This window comes from Phasianus colchicus, chromosome 2, assembly GCF_987193195.1.
Source record: "Phasianus colchicus chromosome 2, bPhaCol1.hap1.1, whole genome shotgun sequence".
In the NCBI taxonomy this organism is placed as follows: Eukaryota; Metazoa; Chordata; class Aves; order Galliformes; family Phasianidae; genus Phasianus; species Phasianus colchicus.
In genome coordinates this window covers 77,654,497-77,676,248 of record NC_143437.1, presented here as the reverse complement: position 1 = coordinate 77,676,248, position 21,752 = coordinate 77,654,497, and the positions used below count along the sequence as shown (strand labels likewise).

Here is a 21,752-nt window from a genome sequence, read left to right as displayed (position 1 = left end):
TCTGAATCTTACAGTACAGTGCTCTCTTGTAAGTAAGAGGGAATGTTGTCTGTGTTTCTGATGGAACTAAGTGTAACATCTTTTTCATAAACACGTACTTTTGATCTCATTTAATTTTACTTAAAATAGTTTGAAAGATAGAAGCCTGTTTAAATATTTTAATATGATATATGAGTTACAGAATTTGTAAACCATTTGTTGACCAGAGAATACTATTCTGATTCATGCCGATAGTATGTTCAATGTGTACTATCACTGTGATCTTTAATAGCTATTTACAAATGTATGCAGGTTCTGAAAGATCTTGTTCTGATCAGTCTATTGAGGAGTTTCTAGGTATCTTCAGTCAGGGTCATGAAGTTCCCTTTACATATGCACTTTTTACCAGTGTGAAGCTCTACAGAATTTGGAACAGAAAAATACAGATCTGAAGCAATTACATCCTGTGCTTTTAACCCTATGGAAAATCAAGATCAACAATACTCTTGGCAACATCAGCAGGATAGTTCTTTTGTATAAACTCTGCCTTTCATAGAGAAAGCTATGATATTTGGGATAAAAAATAGAAATACAGAAATATTAATCTGTGTCTTGAAGTGTTCATGCAATTTTTAGACAGTGGTAAACTTGTATGTTGCCTTACTTTATGGCAGTTTTGAACCTTTCAGTTGTGAGGTTTTTTGGGGATAATTTTAGTAGTTCTCTCTGAGTTACTGGCAATGTGTTTGATGAATGTAGACTGTCATTTTCATCCTGAACTGCCATAACATGATTATGGCAGAAAAGGCCTAGTAAAATTAAGCAAATAAGCTGTAAGTGTGGAGCCTGTTGCAAGTGAAGTTTTAAATGCCTTGGCATTTCCAGTTGTAGCAGATGTCTTGTACAGGTGAAAGGCATTGCAAAGAAAAAGCTCCAAAGTACATCTTGAAAGGTTGGTTTGCTGTGTGTTGTGATTTACTGGCCATGTTTGGGAACTAATTTGGAAAATATGCCTGTGATCTTTAACTTACCTTTGTTCTGTTTTTCTTAATGTTCTGATTTGTTTATCAGGTACTACAGAACAATGCGAAGTACCAGGTAGTTCCTAAAAAGCTGACTATAGGAAAGCGCTTAGCACAGTGCCTTCATCCAGCTCTGCCAGGTGGAGTTCATCGGAAGGCTCTTGAAACGTATGAAATCATCTTCAAAATCATTGGGCCCAAACGTTTGGCCAAAGATCTTTTCCTCTACAGGTACTTCAGTTTAAGCAACTCTATTCCAAATGTGTCATTGAAATTTTCTTGTTTTTATGCATTTTATGTTAATAATATTGCTTTGTTATATGGCAAGAATCAAGCAATTTCTTTTGCTCAAGTTACTGATGTTTGTGTAATACTGTTATTCTGAGTACTGTATATCAGAAGACGTACAGGTCGCCTAAGTTTTCCCAGGAACAAGCTCTCTTTTGCTAAGAAACCTAGAATTCATTATTTCTTCACTGAAATAAACAAAACTTTGTGCAAATATATACAGCAATTGGAGTGTTAAAACTTATTTCAATGTATTTACTTTTTTCCATTACTTGAGTATAGCTTATTACAAGAAATTTACTCTTCTGAGCAATCAAAACAGTGATACAGAAAGACTGTTTCTTTTGCTGGAATGCTGGGCAAGTACAAAACATCTTGCTGTCAGTCTCTAGGATTGAAGATAACGAGGGTGAAAGGACCTTGAAAAGAAAGTGTTGTGAAAATATTCTGATTCCCAAACCTCCAGCAGGTTCTGTCTGATGGAAAGCAGGATGTTAGCTATTTATATGCAAGAAATCAATATATGTGTGCACACATAGAGTCACACGTGGTTATTAATTTTTAGCTATCCCTAGAGATTGAAATTTTATCAATTTGAGAATCTGTAGAATGAAAGAAGAATTCTGGTGAGGTAGTAGAAGCATATACTAATGCTTGGAAACAAATTGTTTACCTTAAATTCAGCTATTCTGACTTGCATGGGCAATATGCTCACAAATAGTTGCTTTTTTTTGAAAGGAGGAATCTCAGTTCTATGTTGGTTGTTGTTTTTTTTTAAATTTTTTTGAACTTGTAGCTCAATTTTTTTTTTGTTTGTGCTTTGATTTCAGTAGCTGCTGTATCTCAGTAACAGTAAGTTCTAGGACAGAGAAAAATGCTACCTTGTGTAATGTAACTAAGAGCCATTGTTGCTGATGCCTGGGGGGAGACTAAGACATTTACATTATTGCATTATCAAAGATGCCAGTATTTTTCATGTAAGCAGGATGACTGTGTCTAAGCATCTTGAAGGATGAGAAGTAGCCTTACAAAGAAAGGCTGTGGAATAGTGTTTTAGTTATTGAACAAAAAGGCCTTTTCTGTAGAAAAACAAACCAATTGAGAATGGTAAGGCAAAAATAGATTATACAATTTTGCAGTTTGCAAAGACTTTCATTTTTCTGTAACATATATAAAATTTGTATCCAAAATGATTTTTAATAGTAGACCTACAGGAATATATTTTATAACACATAGAGAAGAAGATGAACGAACATTTTGATGAGGAAAATGAAAAAGAGTTTGAGACAAGGGTCTTCAGTCTCTTAACATCAGTCATCAATGATTTTTCATCACAGATCAATGAAGATTGCATTATATGCGCATCGTTTGTAATCATTTATTATATTTAGTACCAATAGCAAAAATGTTTTTAGTATGTAGAAAGCTCTCTTTTATTTAGCTGATTGTATTTGTACCTTTCATGAACTTTGATTTTTCAAGTTAAACTCAGAAACTTATATATATATATGTATATATTTCCTTTAAGTATTTCATTGTAAACATAAACTGTCTCACTTAAGCAATTTTCAAATACATATATATGTATATAGAAATTTTTCCCCACAGTTCTGGGCTATTTCCACTCCTTGCCAATGCCGCTATGTCTGTCAAGCCAACGTTACTGAGTCTGTATGAGATTTACTACCTCCCTTTGGGGAAAACACTGAAACCAGGTCTGCAAGGACTGTTAACTGGAATTCTGCCTGGTTTAGAGGAGGGGTCAGAGTATTATGAAAGGTAAGAATGGATATGCTAATAAAGCAATGTGACTGATTATTTTTCTTGCAATTCTTTGTTAAATATTTGTAGATTTTTTTTGAAGATACAATATTTAATTTCATTCATATTAATTGCAACTGAGTGTTATGATGTAAGATGTCTAACATTACTTATGATAGATTAACTTTTAATTGTTCCTGATGTTGAAAGAGAATTGACATTAAGTAGACTTAGTGTTATAATTCAGTTCTGGAGATGTATAGCATGTTAGGAACTAGAGAAACTAGGAACCACTTGAATCTAGAAGCACTTTGTTACTGTGCAGGTGATGGAGCGCTGACTCAGTGTGCCCAGAGACTGTGGGGTCTTCTCCTTGTTGCTCTTCAGAAGCTGTCTTGATGAGTTGATTTGCACCCTGCTCTGGGCATCCTTGCTTGGGCATTGCCTGGACCACATGTTCACAGGGCCCTTTCAACCTTAGCTGTTCTGAGATAGTGTGAACTTACTGCTTGTTTCTTTCCACTGAAGTTATATTTGCTATAGTCCTAGTCTAAAATATGTAACTGAATTCAGGATGCGCAGCCCAAGCTTCTATCATTAACATTTATTCTTTACCATATCTAAAGTATCATTAAAATACCTACATTAGAGTCAGACAGCAATAATCCACTTATCTGCATACGTTATTAATATATTTTGAGCAGAGTGGCCTGGGAGGTAATAGTTCTTACCTTAAGTGGACTTAGGCTTTCTGGGTATCTTGACCATGGTGTCTGGTGCATTGGGATCTTAACAAAGCAAAGGATAAGTTGCAGCCCAAGTCATTGTCTTAGTGGAATTGTTAATGTGCTTACATATTCTGGATATTTCCAAGAATGTTGCTTGGAGCTTCAGAAGCTGGGATTTTACAATGTGTAGGTGAAGCACAATTGTAACTGTACCTCTTTCCTGTAGATACAGTGTAGTTGGTGTACCTATTTCAGTGGGCAAGGGGCTACTTCTTTGCTACGTAGTTTCCATGACTCTCCAGGGGCCACTCAGCTTGCCTCCCAGGTCTGTCATAGTTGTGTGAAGGTGCCACAGGACATGGCAGAAATGAGGGTAGTGGAAGGGATTGCTCTTGTTCAAACAGTTGTTATGCCCTATTTTGCCAGAAATGCTTGGTGCAAGGGAACAAAAGCTGTATCCTTAATTCTTAAGTAGATGTACTCTCCTATTCTGTGTTCAGCAACAGTTGCCGTAAGTAGCAGATGAAAAACCTGTTCAAACATGAGGAATAGTTGGACTTTCTGTAGGCAACCAGAAGCGTTTTGTAAGCCGGGCTTGCTTGCTAGCTTAGATGATTGTGTCCAGGTTGCTTTTGGTGGTTCAGAACATAATCAGCCACCCAAAATACAGTGTTAGTCTTCCAGTAAGACTTGATTATTTATTTATTAGAATTGGGGATAGTGGCAAGGACTGCAATGCATGACCTAATTCAGCTGATGACTTCATTCTGCAGAACAAACACGCTATTGGAGAAGGTTGCCTCAGCTGTGGATCAGTCGGCGTTCTATAGTGCTCTCTGGGGTAGTCTTCTCACAAGCCCTGCGGTTCGCTTGCCTGGAATCACTTACGTTCTCTCCCATTTGAATAGGAAGCTTTCAATGGAAGATCAACTCTATATAATTGGCAGCGATATTGAATTAATGGTAATGTTTTATTGACGCCAGTAACATTGGTGTTAGACTTGGTTATGCAATAACATACTTCCAGGGTGGCTTAGATGTCTTCTGTATCTTTGAAAATTAAAAATAAAAAATAAAAAAGGAGTTCTACTTCCAATTAAACTGATGTTTTGGGATTTAATAAATGTTACAAAGCTGAATTAACGTTTCAGAACTGCTTAGGTTTTGTGTAAAACTGTCCGTTACTTATCAGTTAATTTTCTTTTTTTTTTTTTTTTTTTGTATTTCTGAAAAATATACAGTATCGTTTTGTCCTTTAATATACTGTTACTATAGGGCAAAAGTTTAATGTTTATATCGTACATGGAATCTATTGATTCTGTTTCCTCTGGGCAGCCTGGTCTAGTGGTTAATGACCCTGCACATAGCAGGGGGCTTGAAACTAGATGATCATTGTGGTCCTTTTCTACCCAGGCCAATCTATGATTCTGTGATTCAGTGGTAAAATAACTATTTCGTTTTTATCTTGTTTAATTATTCAAAATAATTTCAAAATAGCTATATTACACATATCACTGTATTTATAAGTGACTATTTTTATTTGGTGAATGTTCAGTTACATCTACTTGCAACAATTCTGTTACTTCAGGTGGAAGCGGTGAGCACATCAGTGCAGGATACAAGTGTTTTAGTACAACGGAGCACACTGGACCTTATCCTTTTTTGTTTTCCTTTCCATATGAGCCAGGTAGGCTATTAATATAAGAGATACTAATTAGCAGACTCCTAAGTGTACTCTACTGCTTAATTATTAGTAGTACTTAGACGTGTTTATTAATGATTTATTCCATGATTGAATAGACTAAAGTGTAAGAGTTGCTCTGATAGATTTGGTTATTCTCATGTCATGATCTTGGCCCTTGTTCTTTCTAACTTTATGCATAACCTTTTAACTTTTGTGTCCACAAACCCAATGTAGATTTATGTCTAATCAGGAGCTTTTGATTTGTCCTAATTTGATCTGCAAACAAGTTACCTGTTCATGTTCTGTTTTGAGTTCTAAGTGTTGAAAAGCAGTTAAAGTTGATCCTCTTAGAATAAGTGCTTCAGAACATGAGAGAATTAAAGATGAATTGTTTATTGATATAAGGTCTCATTTTAATTTTTTTTTTCAATTACTATTTTTTAATATATGTCCATGAAGTTGATTCATACTTTCTCAGAAATTATGGAAATTTCTTACTTTGCTGTAAAAAGAACTGTATTCTTCCTTTGTGGAACTGTTGTTCACATTTATAAGTTGCTACATGAGTATGTTGACTGTCTGTTTAGATACTAGGATGCTTATTTATTTCTGATTTTAATATTAAAGACTCATACAACCCTTCAAAACGATAATGGATAGACAAAAGAATTTTAAATAACTTTTTATTTTTTTAACTAGACATTGTAATTTGCTTCATAAGATTTTTTTACAAGGTATTTTCATTAATTAGAAAAAAATGAGCTGTTAATGAAGCCAAGTATTTTTGCTGTTCATAAAGGGTGCATAATATTACTAAGAGTCTACCAAATAATAACTGTATTCTGGAACATGAAATTAACTGTTTTTATGTATGCTAAGCTGCTAGATTAGAAAAAGTGTTACTTTTCATAATTAAATTGAGTCATGTTTCTAACTTCTTCAGGCAACACGTCCTGACATGATCAGAATTTTGTCAGCAGCCCTACATGTAGTACTGCGCAGGGATATGTCACTCAACCGAAGGCTTTATGCATGGCTTCTGGGTAGGTTTGTTTTAGTAGCTAATTTGTTTTGTTTTTGACTGAAAGGTGAAGAAAAATCATTTGTTCATTGGCTGCATTTTCTGTTATGGAGAAAATGATTATTGGAAAAGGGAAATATCTTTTGTATTGTTAGGAAGACGAGCAGCATCCTTCTCTGTTGGCATAACCAATGAAGAATGTCATTCTGGAACTACTTCCTGTTACATAAATTATTTGTGCATTTTCCTATAGCAGTGGTTATATGGGCCACATTCAGGAAGAAAGCCCAGTGTAATAGGCCTGCATAAATGGACATTGAAAGGCAAGTTTTGTCTCCCTAAGATCTTACAGTGGAAGAAATGATAACAGACATCACAGCATCAGACAGTTGGAGCATAGTAGGAAGGAGGGGATGAAAGTAAAACAATGTCAAAATGTGTTGATACTATATTGATGGAGGACTGAATATGCAAACCTTAACTTTAAGCTTTGTTAAATATTTGTGTGGTTGAATTAACAAATCACCAATCACTTTAATTGGCCTTCCAGGTGCTAATACAGAACTTCAACCCCTTTTGGGGAATGAAAATGGAATGAGGACATCACAGACTTTCACTTCTATCAAATGATAGATTATTAATGTAATATGTGTTTATTCTTTTATATGAAAGTAGTTCATAATCAAAAAAGAGTGATAGAGAAGGAGAGATGTTTAGAAGACTTCAGTAACTACTTTGGGTAGTATTTAGAAAATGAGAAAACTTAAAAAAAAAAAAAAAAAAAAAAAAAAAAAAAAAAACCAAACCAACAAACTTTTATTCAGTCTTGTTTTGAGAAAATGAAATCGGTGGTTGCATGCAGCTGGCTTGTTATTCTTTATGATCACTGTCAGAGCACTTTAATATGGAAGTCGGCACCTCTGACGTGTAAGTTCTTAAAACTGTCATAGAATCTGGAGACTGAGTGGAGGGAAACTGGAGGGAAGACTGTTTCGTGTTCTGCTTTTACCTTTTTTGTTTAGTTTTCCAGCTCACCAGCCAATACATATGAGCTTCTCAGGCTACCCAGAGCCCTTCCTGGCAACTGTTGTATATTTCCCAGCTGGTAGATATGACATGAAAGGCAGGTAGCTTGTGGGTAAATAGTCAGAGAACATGAAAGAGAGAACTGAAAGTAGTAAGGGAGGGATGAGATCAGCAAAATTTTGCATATGGGAATTAGCTTTGTTGCAGAAGAAGTTGCAGGGATTTAATGGATTAATATGAAAAAAAAAATCTTTCTGTATTTCTTTAGTTTTGCTGTTTATAGAACTAAATAGATAGTTTATTTTTAATACTGTATCTTAAATTCACATAACTTATTGCCAAATGGATTTAATCCATTATATGACTAGGTGTACGAACTTCAGCTAAAATCTTTAGTAATGCCTTAATAACCTCTGAAGTCTGTACTTGCAAATTGTTCATCTTTTAAAGAATGACAGTGAAATGCACAATCATGCATTCAGATACCTACATTATCCAATTTAGGGAACAGTAATTCCCAAAGTAAGCACTGTACCAACATTTCAGCTAAGTTTGGGGGATTAGATGCATCATCTACTGTCATCAAAGAAGATAATTCATGCTTTTTTTTAAAATCAGTGTTTTTTTTCAGTTGTGTAAGTTTCTATAGCTGTCTCCACAGAAAGATGCTGAAACTTCAGAAAATGGTTTCAAAATGAATTTTTCTGGTCCTGTTTTATGAATTGCTGGTGCCTCCATTTTGTATATCTTTGGAGAGAGTAATTGACAAATATGGCTTTGCTTGGTTTTTTTATTTTTTTATTTTTATATTGTGCTACTTTTTGTGTGTGCGTAAGGGAGTCGGTTATATTTGAGGACTCTCTGAACTCTTATATTGTGCATGAGATTATTTAATTCTGGTGATGGCTATTCCTTCTTACTGTTTTATAGCAGGAGATAATCTTTTTATGTCTCTAGGTGTAAATATGACGTTCTGTCTCTTTGAACCTGGGCTAGGTTAACCATTGATAACAATGGTTGTTTTAAGTTGCTGCTAACTGGAATTCATCTTCTTAGATTTTCCTTCCTTGTTTTATTTATTTATTTATTTATTTTTGTTAATTCTGAACAAAAATTGAGGAATGGAGTGATATTCACAAGGCTTTTCTAAAAAAAAAAAAAAAAAAAGAACCAAAAAATAAAATAAATTGGTAAAATTGAGAAACCTTTCAAAGTGAAAGTTTATCATCTTTTAAATTTATAATAACAAAGTTGTTTTTTTTGGAGTATGAATGATTAGTAGATGACTAATATTCTCTCTGAATAGGTATTTTAGTCACATCAGAGTGTTTTCAGTGATTATCTGTTTATATTTAAAATACCAAATTTTGTGTTCTCTTATTATTAATATTGACATATTATTATGAGACATAGTCCTAGAATGTTTTCTTAGAACTATGCAGGCTTTGAACACTTATTTTGTGTGATAAGTAATTTGATTGGTGGTGTTGTGTGAAGTTAAATTCTGTAACTTGTATGCAAACTGCTTGTATGGAAGTATCAATTAGTTCCTATATTAAACTCTTTTAAATCATCTCTCTCTTGCCAACGTTACTTGGACATCACCTTGGTAAGTTATCAGTGCTAGTGTGTTGATTTGTAGTTTAAAGAAATTGACAAAATATTCTATTAAGAGACAAGTATTTATTGCCTTGTCTTCTGTTTGCTTGAAGGTTTTGATAACAATGGTGCCCTTATAGGACCCAGAAGTACAAGGCACAGCAATCCCGAGGAGCATGCTACTTATTATTTCAACACCTTCTCTAAGGAAATGTTAGTCCAGGTAGGCATACAGTATTTTATCGTAGCACATATAAGTAGATACTGATCAAAATTACTATTTTTGTCTTTTGAGTTGACATTTCAATTTCTGTCTTACTGTGGTATTTTGTCTTCCTCTTCTGAAACCATCTCAATGAAAAACATAGTAAATATGAGGTAATGTCATTCTTTAAAATAACAGTATGATCAGAACAAATATTAGTTTCTTGCCTGTCCTGTTCTTCCATGAATGCAGCATACATGACAGGTATTTGATTGTAAGCCCAACAAATTGAAGCTTGTTCTATAACAAGACAGAACTGGGGACTTAGTTTTACTGATGTAGATTCAGAAAATACTTTGGGAATCATAAAATTTTGATTAGATAAATGTTACTCAGAAGGCCTGGGCATAAATAATCTTCTTTCCCTCCAGGCAAGGGGAAGGTCTTTTTGGCTGTCCATTGATAGTTAGGAATAGTTCAGCAAGTTGACTGTCATGCTGTTTGACCCTTAAAGCCTTGCTAAATGTGCTGAGTTTACCTGGTCTTGAGGACTGGTGTTTCTTCTCTCACAGTAATTGAAGGATACAGATGTTTTTCAAGATGCTGTGTCTGATCTTGAAATCAGGTAGAAGTTTTCTTATTAAGGCAAATTGATACGGTTGGAGTTTTTCTGATAGTAAGAATTGCAGTACTATGTATAGGAATTATAGTGAGGATTTCAATCTGACTTGCTGACAAAAGCATATTTAGCTCTCAATGACTTAAAGGTGAGATCCAGTGGAGAATAAGCACTTCCAGTTTAAAATGAAGTTAATGAGATCTGCTGTTTTACTGATGAGAAAGTGACCTGAATTCTAATGAAGCAAGGACATTGCTGGCCCTCTCTCACCTTTTTCTTGTCATCCTTCTGCCTCCTGTGCCAGATAATTCAGAAATTATTCACAATTTTCTTTCTGTACAAAATCTGGTAGGCTTTTAGCATCTTTTCAGCACCTGTTAGAAAGTTCTGATTGTCCTTCTAAATCTGTACGTGTGTCTCAGTGTTTCATAAAAGCTTTCCTGTCTGAAAAGACTAAAAGCAACGTAGAGTTGATGTAGATCTTTAAGCAGGCCCTACTGCTACACTAGAGTGGGAAGTGACAATTTTTGGCAATGAAGATCATTGTCTTATTTTTTTTTGCTTTAAAACGTTTTCATGACATCAAAAGCAATTATTTGGTCTATGTAATATGAATTGTATGCCTTATGCCTTAATATGCCTTGTAACAACCATTTGCTGTCTTTCAAAAGACTTCAAAATATTCTTTTTTGCTGCCTTCTCTATCAGTCTACCTATTCATTTATTCCTCCCATCTCACTGAGATAATGTAATGAGAATTCTGACCTTCCAAAGGCACATTGCGGTACAGAAGACTTCTCTTTCAAAACTGGCTTATACCATCTGATTTATAGTGGATATAAAAGCTGAGTCTGTTTTCCTGCCTCATTTCCTCTCTCCCTTCTTTCTCTTCTGCAGGAGCTGAAAAAAAAAAAAAAAAAAAAAAGGAATGTCAGCAGCAGAGAAAACTGAACTGAATCTGTGCAGTTTAGTTTTTTAATTCTACAGCTTGTACCCTCAACTGCTTCAGTGTAGCAACTCAGTTTTTCTGTTTGTTTTGAAGTTGTCATTGCTGTCTCTTCAACTTAGTCAAGAAAGTGATATACAATATAGATGTGTGTGTGCTAGATGGACAGATTATTTTTTATTTGTTCCTTAAATTCTACATCTGCCTGCCTTACATTCTCAACCAGTTTCTTCATTAATTTTCTTGTTGTCTTTTTTATTTTCAAGAAACTGTGAGATGTTACCTATTTAAAATAAGTTACTGGGTGTTCTCAATTTTCTTTTGACTTATACTATATATTTGTTAATATTTCTCTAGATGAGAATTTTATCTCCTAGACAAAACTGAGAGAATGTTAAAGCTTGGAGACAATGAGCTGCTGTGAGATAATTTCCAGTTTCCAGTACTGAGAATTTTCCATTTATATGCAGCCCTGCTGATTTCTTCAAAAACTATTTTCTGTTTGGTTTTTCTTTTTTCTCTTACACTATTGTTCTTTGTAGGCCATGACTGGAATATTACAAATTAATGGACATGGAGAAGAAAGCACGTTAATGCAAGACTTAAAGCCTTTTCGAATTCTTATCAGTTTGCTGGATAAGCCTGAACTGGGTAATTTTCATTTTACTACTTCTAGTCTTTATTTTGTTTTACATGACTTTGCATAACTGTTTTTTTTCTTCTGTTGGTCAAATTAAAACAAAGCTGTATTCCTAATGACAGCATTAGTATCAGCCAGTTAGCTGGATTTCTAGATCTTCCAAGCCAATTATTTAATGTGGTTGTTAGATTTATCCTCATTCATAATCATTTTCTTCTACATTCACCACTGGGAACAGGAAGCTGAAGTCATAGGCAGAAATAAATGCATGTTGAAAGAAATGCAAATACACTATTTCTCGTTTCTTTATTCAAATAGTGACTTTACTGTTTTAAATCTCTGGTGTTGCTTTTGGGAATAATATGTTCCTTCTGCTAACCTACACATAGAGATCAGAGATATTAGCAACAAAACACTTCATTACAAAATTACTATCTGTAAATGAACCAAGTATTACTTGATTTTTATTTTTATGTTTTCCACTCTTTTAATTGTTAACATGCAGTTTTAAGCAGGTAAGTGCAAAGGACTGAGAATGAAAGTAGGTCAGATGAAAGAACTGACAACAATTAAGCCTTTTTCTGTACTACAACAGTTTTGAAGGTGACTAAAAATCAGCAGAATTTTCTGTGTCTGCCCTAAGACTTGAGAGCAGAATAATAAAAGCTTAAAAATGCATCACTTGTAAGGATACAACTTGAGAAGGAAGTGTTTAAGACAGACTACAAAGAACAAAATATCTGGCAAGAATTTGTTGTCTTCCTGATAATTTTTGATTTCTGGGGTCAGTTTATATTTTCAGAGGCAATGTGCACATGATGTTTTCATAAGGTAAGTGCAGCTCTGAGAATTCTTTCAGCAAAGTGACACAGAAGAAGCTAGTAGAATTTCAGCTTGACTCAGTGATCGTACTGTCACTGAAGGCAGTTAAATGAGGCTAAACGACGTGACCAGAAGGCAAATATTTCATCAGGATCACTTTTTGAACTGATTGATTAATCTCAAAGGAGTTGTTTGGTTGTTAATTATTTTTATTCCCGTAAAATTCAGAATTTAGCTCAGATTTAAAGCTGACAGTATTAAAAAATATATATATTTAATAAAAAAAATCCCATATTTCTAGATAGAAATAATAATAATTCCAGATGGAATTAAACAAAACATGCCTTGATTATAAGGAAGATGTTCAAAATATTATATCTTGCATTATTTGCTTTAAAATGTTTGAATATATTTTTTGTGTATTAACAGCATGAGCTAGCTTCTGAGCAGGTATTCCAAAATAGTTGTTTAAAAGCTACCTCTGATTAGGAACCTATGAAGTCACATTTACATGAAGCTAATAATACCTGGGAGTCTGCTTGAACAGGTGCTATGCTATTGTGTTTTGCTTTTGAACTAGATGTGTTTGTATGCGAGCAATCATTGTATACATATGAGAAAAAGATTTCTCTTGTGATTTATTATAGTTCTGGTTATTGTAATTGCCTGTTTATTTCTAGAAAGCAAAGAGAAAAAAAAAACTTTCTGAAATTTGTGTAGTTTATGAAATTGAATTAAAGGAATTCTGTGGCTTCAGCAACCACAGGTAGCTAATTATTTGTTAAATTTCACATGTGGATTGCTGTGGTGTTATAACTTACAAGACTATAATTGCTGATATTTTTCTTTAGGCCCTGCCATCCTAGAGGATGTGTTGATTGAAGTATTTCGAACATTATATACACAGTGCAAAACAGAGCTGGAGCTTCAGGCAGAGCCTTCTTTCAACAAAGATCACACGCAGCTAAGCAGGTGAACGATATGTGGAATGTATTTTGTATTTAAAAATAAAAAAAAAGCCTTTTCATGTTTGAAACCATGCTGTATTTAGGCCATGATTGCAAAGCCTGTGAGACTATGACCTTGTTTTCTTCCTGATATGGGTTCCATTGATAGCAATTGCAACTTCTGTGTTCTGTGCTAAGGTCTGCAGGGATATCGCTTTTTTTTTTTCCCTTTTTTTTTCTTCAATATTTAGAATGAAATTTACTCCTTTTTTTTTTCTTTTTTGTCAAAAATGCTTGCTTGATACAGCTGAAATTCAGTATTTTGCTGGGCTTTATCACAGAATAAAATTGAAGATAGAAGTATAGAAAGTATTTTAAGATTTCAGATGACTGTCTTAAGATGCAGAAGAGGGAAGCCCCCAAGTGTGGAAGGGACAACTAGGGGAGTGATAATGAGAAAACAGACAGGAGGTTGGCAACCATGAATAGACATGGGTGTACAGAGCCTACTGGTATACTGAACCCTAAGGCAGGGTTGGAGTTGGGGGAGATGGTGATTCATCAGTATCAGCTGTTGGTGGATAAACTTGGTGTGTGGTTAAGTAACTCAGAAATGAAGCATAAAAATATTAAATGTTTCTTTTATTTTTTTTTTAGCAAACTGAGGGAAAACAAGAAAACAGCAGAATTGATCAAAACTGCCAATCTCCTATTCAATTCCTTTGAGCCTTATTATATGTGGGATTACATTGCTCGTTGGTTTGAAGAGTGTTGTAGGTAGGACATAATACTTTCTGTCTGTGTATGTAAAATTGAAGTTATCTTTTGTTTTATAGCTGTTTGTTTTTTTTTCTTTTTGTTTTCTTCATAGAATTTAACCTAATGTAAATGTGATCATCTAGGCCGTAAGCCTGACTAACCTGATTATCTTCTATGACAAGATGACCCACTTAATAGATGAGGGAAAAGCTGTGAATGTTGTTTATCTGAATTTTAGTACAGCGTTTGACACAGTTTTTCACAGTATTCTAGAGAAGCTGGCTGCTCATTGCTTGGAAAAGTATACAGTTTGGTAAAGAACTGCCTCATTGACCAGGCTCAAGGAGTCCACGTGATCGAAGTTTAGATTCAGTTGCAACTGACCTGTGGCATTCCCCAGGGCTCAGTGCTGGAGACAGTTTTGTTTAACATTTTTATCAGATCTAGATGAGGGGATGGGCTGTTGATCTTGAGGGTAGAAATTCACTGCAGAGGAATCTGGATAGGATGGATCAGTGAGCTGAGTCCAGTCACAGAACATTCACCAAGGCTCAATGCTAGGTCCTACACTTGGGTCACAGCAACCATATACAGTGCTATGGGCACGGGGAAGAGTGGATGGAAAGATGCCTGGCAGAAAAGGACCTAGGGTTGATGATTGACAGCTGGTGAATGTGATCCAGCAGCATGCCCATGTGGCCAAGAAGGCCAACGGTATCCAAGCCTGCATCAGGAATTGTGTGGCCAGCAAAGCTAGGGAAGTGATTGTCCCTTTCCTCTGCATTGGTGGGACTGCACCTGGAAGCATTGCAGCTTTCTTGACTGCTAAACAAAACTTTGGCTGAACTTATGTCTCACCAGCCTCGTGAATGAATTGGAAAAACAAATTCCTTTGTTCATATCCTTTATCATACTTTCAGATAGCAACATGCTTTTGGAGGGTGTTTTTGTTTTGTCTAAATTATAAAAGTCATCTTGTTCATAGTAAAGCAATGCAGGTATTTGACAGTGAAGTGAATGTTCAGATGAGCTTGTTTTGTTTTCATTTTGTGCAGGTTTAAAGCTTCATGGGCCTTTTATTTTATTTTTGGTTATTTTTATCTTAAATTTTTAATGCCTTGGCTTTAGATCTCTTCAAAATAACAATTTTCAGTAGCCCCATTCCTTTAATTCTGTTATTGGTGACCATGCTTGTGGCATAAAGTGTTGCTGTAAGTGGTGGTGTGCAAATACAATTTTTTTCAGCTTGCATTTCATTATTTTATGAATAAAGACCCTTCTACAGTGAAGGAATTGTTGCGTGCTTCCAGTAGAAGTCACAGTGGGGTCAAGTGAGGTACTTACAAACAAACAAGAAGTCTTCTTTTTCTGTTAAGGATTGTCTTTCGTGTGCACAGCTTAGTATTACAGTAACATGGTTAATATAAGAGGAGAAAAAAAATGACGTTTAAACTTTGTTTGAATTTTGCAGGAGGACATTACATGCCAGACTTCAGACTGGGCCTGCAGGTGGTAATGAACAGTCTGAGTTACCCCTGACAAATTTCTGCTTGTTAGTGGATTTTTTGTTGGATATAGTTTCTTTGGTAAGAACTGCTTTATCTGTTGCTAATACTGGAATACCATATGTTTTAAGTCTACGGAAATAGCATATCTGCTTTGTTAAATTGATTTAATTGTTGGGCATCTTTAAATGAAGTTATGATGCTTATACCTGAACCTTTTTTTTTGTTGTTTGTCCTCTGTTTTTTTTTCTCAAAATGGCATTGTATTAATTACAAGCATAGTCTTCTGTAACTATTTATTTGTCAGTTTAGATACGCAACTTTCTTTTAAGACTCCTTTAAATGTCATGATAATGTATCATCTGTTGGCATTGCTTAATGTAGCAATGACTGTTGAAACTGTTTTGCTTTCTATACTGTCTTTCTTCAATTCTTTGCTTTCTCATTTCAAAGCCTACTAGAAGCATGAGAGTGCTGTGTCAGGTATGGCAATCGGCCTGTTTTCCATTTATTTATACTTATTACACTTTTGTTTATCTTTTTTGTTGTTGTTGTTCTTAAATTTGTATGTTATGGTTATTAAAATAATAGTATTATTTTTATCTTATTAATATTATCTTATTAAAATACATTGTAACATATATAGTGAGCGTGATGTACAATTCTGAAAGAAATAAGTGTATTTGTTGGTTACTTGCTTGTAAAGTTAATTTTCTAAATTTTTGTAAGTACGTAGTTCTTATTTGTTAAGATTTTCATTTTAATTTTTGTTTATTTTATTTTTTTTATTTTCAGTGCATTTAGAACACAGTTAATCAGATGGCAAGTAACTTTGTTATAGCAAATAATTTTAAGGTAGAGTTTGTGTTCCAACACCTGAGATGTACTATTTCTTTTTCAGGAGACCTATATTGAAATACAGACAGAACACTTGCCTCAGCTGTTGCTCAGAATGATTTCTGCATTGACGAGCCATCTTCACACTTTGCACTTGTCTGAGCTTACAGATTCTCTCAGACTCTGCTCGAAGATCCTTAGTAAGGTTCAACCTCCACTGCTCTCTGCTGGTATGGATGGTACATTGCAGCTTCCTAGTGGACACAGCAGCTCCATCAAAGAATGGGAAAATAAAAAGGTAAGTGATTATATTGTGCATATAAAAAAAAAATGGTACTTTTTTTGTTTGTCTGTTTTCCTTTAATGAAAAGCGGGTTTTCTAAGTCAGTGTTGGACTACTAGCTTTCATTATATTTAGCTTAATATAAAGGAATATACATATAAAACTTGGATCATCAAAAGAAATTACATCATTGTAATTGTAAACAGTCTTGATTCTTAAGGGTTTTTACCTAGATTTAATATTACATATATATAATTTTATGATTTGGAAGTGTTTCAGAGTAATTAACTAAAATTGCTGTTTGAAGTTCACTGAATGCACTTCAGTAGTCTGATCTTGTAGAGTAACTGGACTTGAAAGAATTCTCCACTTTGCTTATCTGTCTGGCACATGTTAATTCTCCTCTCACTCAACTTATGTGCATCAGATTAATGCTTATCAGTTGTTTTACTGTCAAGTTCTTAGAATAATTTGAATAAATAAACATTGAATAAAGAAATAGAAGGTACAAACCAACGAGCAATTATTTCTCTTCCAACATTTTTAATGTGTTTCATGCAACCAGGCCACTTCAAGGTATGTTAAGTGGCATGCCCTGAAATCCTTCCTCTCCGACAGATCTGCATTCACTGTGTGATCTGTGTGAATGCAGATCCAGCTGAAAAAAGTAGAGGAACATCATGCAGTCACAAAGATTGCAAGTGATAGGTGGAGGTCACTGCTCAAAGCAAGAATGATTTCAAAGTTAGATTCTACTTTAAAATTAGGTTAGGTTGCTTGGGATCGTATCTAACTTGGTTTGGAGTATCTCCAAAAATGAAGATTCCGTGACTTCTTCTGTACAGTTTGTTTGCACTGTTAGATTATCTTAATGAGGACTGGGATTTCCATATGTTAGAGATTACTCCCTCCAGTACACAAACTTGAGCACAGTATTCTAGATGTGGCCTTAAAACTGCTGTACAAAAGGGAATAATCTCTTCCCTTGACAAGCTGGTTACACTTCTAATACAGTCCAGTGTGTGGACTTCACCAAAAGGATCTTCTGCTGACTCATGTTCAGCTTGTCCGTTATCCATCCTTTATTTAGAATCCTATCCCTATCCTTTCTAGCCAACTTAGTGGCCTTTCTAGCCAGCTTGCAGTGATTTTCTTTTTAATAAAAGTCTGTTTTGATTGGGTTGTCTCTTGAACCTTCACTGTCTTTTTTTCTTTCAATTATAACTGTCTGATGTGTGATCATGGCTTTTGCTGAAAGAAACAATGAAATTAATTTCCATATTTCTAGTCTCTTGTACGCTATAATTCAAAAGAGAGAGTCACCTGTTAAATCTTTCCAAGCATTTTAGTATGTATTAACATGGAGATAGTGAAAGCCATCTCAAGCAAATTTTCTTGATGATTCTTACTTAATCTCTAGTAAAGCAAGATGTAATGCACTATGTATTATGATATCTATGTTGTTTTTACTTGTTTGGATTTTTAGGTTATGCCCAAACCCTGTATCTAAGACTTGTCTTGCTGTCTGACATCTTATCAAGTACAGGACTTCTGGGCCTGTTAGATCTCAGCCAGAATCTGTTGTCTCTGGTAAAAGAGCTCAACAAGAAGCCTGTAGGCATGTTCTTTGCCTGCATTTAGTCCTTTTAATGAATTCATTTGTTTGAACTGTGTCTCTATTCACCTTGTGCTCACCAGCAAATAGAGACTGTGCTAACAGTTCCCAACAAGGCTACAGGAGGCTACAGCAGCACAGAAAGCCACTGTGGGATCTTTTTGAGTTTATTCATTAGTTATGCACATGTTCTGAACTGATACAAAATTGAGAAACGTAATGCATCATGAAGAGCTGTTGTATCTGGAGCAGCCCTTCTTGTATCTTTGGGATTGTTAAACATTTCCAATTAGAAAGAAAAAATAGTTCTTAAATGAAAGGTTTGTTGTTTTGTTTTGTTTTGTTTTTTTCCCTAGTAATTATAATATTTTATTTGAGATATATCCTGAGTTTCCAGGCCTCAGAATAGGTACAGAAAAGGAAAGAAGCTAAAGTTAAACTGTGCATGCATTTAAGAATTAAGATTCCCATCCCAAGTTAATAGATTACTTGTAATGCAAAGTGAATGTACTGGTATAACTATGGAAGTGTGAAGAATTTTTTTTACATTATGAAAGCTGTTATCCTTCATTTACATCAACATAGCTCATCTCTTTTTTTTTATTTTGGCAATATATCATTGTGATGTTGGTTGATATTGATTGATCCTGCCTTCCCAATGATAAGAAATTTAGTAGTTGTTGTTCTTGTATTGCTAGTGTATATGTAAACTACTTTTAGATTTCAACGATGAAATGTCTAATGCTTTGCTTGTACAATGGGATCTTCAAAAGCATTATCAAAGAAGTGTATACATTTCTACCCTTAAGTCTTTGCATTCTTCTTTCCTGATATCTTTTTTACCTCATTTGCGTGCGGTCATTCTTTACTCTGATCAGAAAACTGCTGTATCACACAGAATCACAGAATTGCCAGGGTTGGAAGGGACCTCAAGGATCATGAATCTCCAACCCCCCTGCCACACGTAGGGCTACCAACCATTCCACCTAATGCTAGACCAGACTGCCCAGGACTGCAGTCCTAAGATATCTCTCCTTTTTATAGATGAACATGCTAAAATCTAAAGTACAACAAGAATCTTACCAGCTCAGGTGACCGTAGGCAGCATTGTTTGTCTTTTGCTTCCTGCTAGAATTCAGGGTATTTCTTTTATGTATGAATATTTTGGTTCATGACACATTATAAATAAATAGTACCTGTGCATTTCACAGTTCTTGACTATTATTTTTGTTAAAGTTTTTTCATATCATAAGCACTTCTATTCTTAAACTATTTTGCTTGATAAACAGTGCTTTTCAAATTGTTTTTTATCATTTGATCTGCCAAGCTTACTGAAAGAGCCCATAAAAGCCCTTAACAATCTACATTATTTTGCAGAAAATGTGTTTATAGGAATAGATTTAAAACTGAGTGATACATTTGTGACAAATATTTTCTTAATAATAAATAACCAATTTTAAACAGTCATTTAAATTCTATCTTAATTAGGTGCCATCAGTTTCTCTCGAGAATCCTAATGATGTGTTTGAAGATGGTGAAAATCCTCCGAGCAGTCGATCATCAGAAAGTGGCTTCACAGAGTTTGTACAGTACCAGGCAGATACTACTGATGACATTGACAGAGCACTAAATGAAGGTCATGGTGCACCTGGCATTCCTATTATAGGTAGCACATCCTCAGAGACTGAGACAGCATCAACCGTGGGATCTGAGGAAACTGTTGTACAGCCTCCTTCCATAGTAACACAGGGAACAGCAACTCGAAGTGGGAAAACGGTACAGAAGACCGCAATGCAGTGTTGTCTGGAGTATGTTCAACAGTTTCTTACCAGATTTATCAACCTGTATATCAGTCAGAGCAATTCCTCGTCTCAGCCCTTAGGGACAGAGCTTCCGGTAGACCCTGCTAGAGAACAAAGACAGACAAAATGGGATAGAGAACCACAAGGAGACGCTAAGGTGAAAAAAACAAACAAGAGAAATTCACCAAAAGAATACCTTCCTGCCTTTATTGCTGCTTGTCAGCTTTATCTTGAATGTTCAAGCTTTCCCGTTTACATTGCTGAGGGAAACCGTACTTCAGAATTACATCCTGGCAAGCCTGAAGTTGGTAAGCTGGACTCTGTTCTTCCTTTCTAAAGTTCTTGCTTTCAAAACATTTTTAAAATAATAGTGTTAATTCTTTGTGTGTGCTCCTGTTTACCATTTCCCTCAGAAATACAAGTTTCCTTCTTTATCGATTTGTTTGCTTTTTGAAAATTAACTCTTTCTTCATAGATTTCCTCAGTAACAATGCTGGGATGGGATTTGAAACCAGTTAGAATTGGGATAACAAATATAAATTATACAAACTGACGCCTTAGAGTAGGACCTAGACTTTCAAGTGTTCCTTTTTACTGAGTGAATCCAAGAATGTTTTGTAATAACCTTGTGTAATGTGACTGTGAAATATATAATTAATGGTTTGGTGGTTTTTTTTTTTTTTTTCCCAAATATTACTAGCCTACCACTGAGTGTTGTGGCAGATGATTGAGAAAACTTTGAAATATCAGCAACCTGTTTATTACATTTCTGTACACTTCTGGTCATCATTGTCTTATGAATTCCAAAGGAGAAAACCCATAGAACTTGAATAATAACTTGTATCTCATGAACATGAAGGCAATACTTTGCTAAGTGTCTTAAATTTGTATTGCTCATTAGCCAGCTGAGCTTTCTCATTTGTAGTGTTGCATTTGGAGTCTGTTATGCAGTTTGGCTTTAAGGAGTAGACATAAATTGCAGGTGGTTGAGGTTTGGTGAAAGGGTTTGGTTTTGCTTCAGATGTGAACATAAATTGTGCAGAATGGCAGACAGGAGTAGCAGTGGGAATGGGACTGTAAAGCTTTCCAGGGAGCCCTGCTTTCTATAGGTGCTGCTGGCTGGAAAACAGGAGAAGGTACTTCTTGTAATTCACACGCCAGCCTTTTCTTTATCTATTGCTATGTTTCTTTACTGCAGTGGAAGCTGTTAGTATTGAAGGGTTCCTAAGTTTGGAAAATGCTTTTGAGTTATAATGATGATGATTCAATTGCTTTTAATCAATAGTGAGAGTCATCAATCTATTTATGTGAAGGAGCCAAATTAATCTTGTATTGAGAGAATATAACTGTACTTAAAATTTGCTGCGTTCTCATTTTCTCAAGTAAGTGTGCTATTATTAATTGACTCAATTCCATTTTTAACATCTTCAGTCTCAAAACAATATTTGTATCTGTAAACAATAGAATGTTATCTGGGATTGTTAGGTATATATTTGCTCTAAATTATTTGGCAGAATTATTATACAGATTAGAAATCACCTTAATTCTAAGAAGATGCTGTATTTGTACTTTAAAAATAACATGTCTTCATGTGTGCCTAATTGTAGAACTGTTTACCTATTAAAAAGCTTTTCTGGCGTTTTAAGAAAAAATAGTTTGGTATC

At 34.8% G+C, this 21,752-nt stretch overlaps 1 protein-coding gene across 14 annotated transcripts in view; it reads left to right on the top strand.

Moving 5' to 3' along the window:
* The window catches only part of DOP1A (DOP1 leucine zipper like protein A), a 64,531-nt gene that overhangs the window by 10,650 nt on the left and 32,129 nt on the right, over window positions 1-21,752 (top strand). For 10 of the 14 annotated variants that reach the window (XM_031611294.2, XM_031611292.2, XM_090136076.1 and 7 more), the window contains 13 exons: window positions 1,051-1,232; window positions 2,898-3,068; window positions 4,552-4,741; window positions 5,367-5,465; window positions 6,406-6,505; window positions 9,222-9,331; window positions 11,421-11,529; window positions 13,192-13,312; window positions 13,945-14,064; window positions 15,518-15,632; window positions 16,005-16,034; window positions 16,453-16,686; window positions 19,775-20,396. In XM_031611294.2, the coding sequence (XP_031467154.2) occupies window positions 1,051-1,232; window positions 2,898-3,068; window positions 4,552-4,741; window positions 5,367-5,465; window positions 6,406-6,505; window positions 9,222-9,331; window positions 11,421-11,529; window positions 13,192-13,312; window positions 13,945-14,064; window positions 15,518-15,632; window positions 16,005-16,034; window positions 16,453-16,686; window positions 19,775-20,396 (2,203 nt within the window). The remainder of the gene's footprint in view (window positions 1-1,050; window positions 1,233-2,897; window positions 3,069-4,551; window positions 4,742-5,366; window positions 5,466-6,405; window positions 6,506-9,221; window positions 9,332-11,420; window positions 11,530-13,191; window positions 13,313-13,944; window positions 14,065-15,517; window positions 15,633-16,004; window positions 16,035-16,452; window positions 16,687-19,774; window positions 20,397-21,752) is intronic. The other 4 variants (XM_090136079.1, XM_090136080.1, XM_031611293.2 and 1 more) reach the window with 2 other exon arrangements.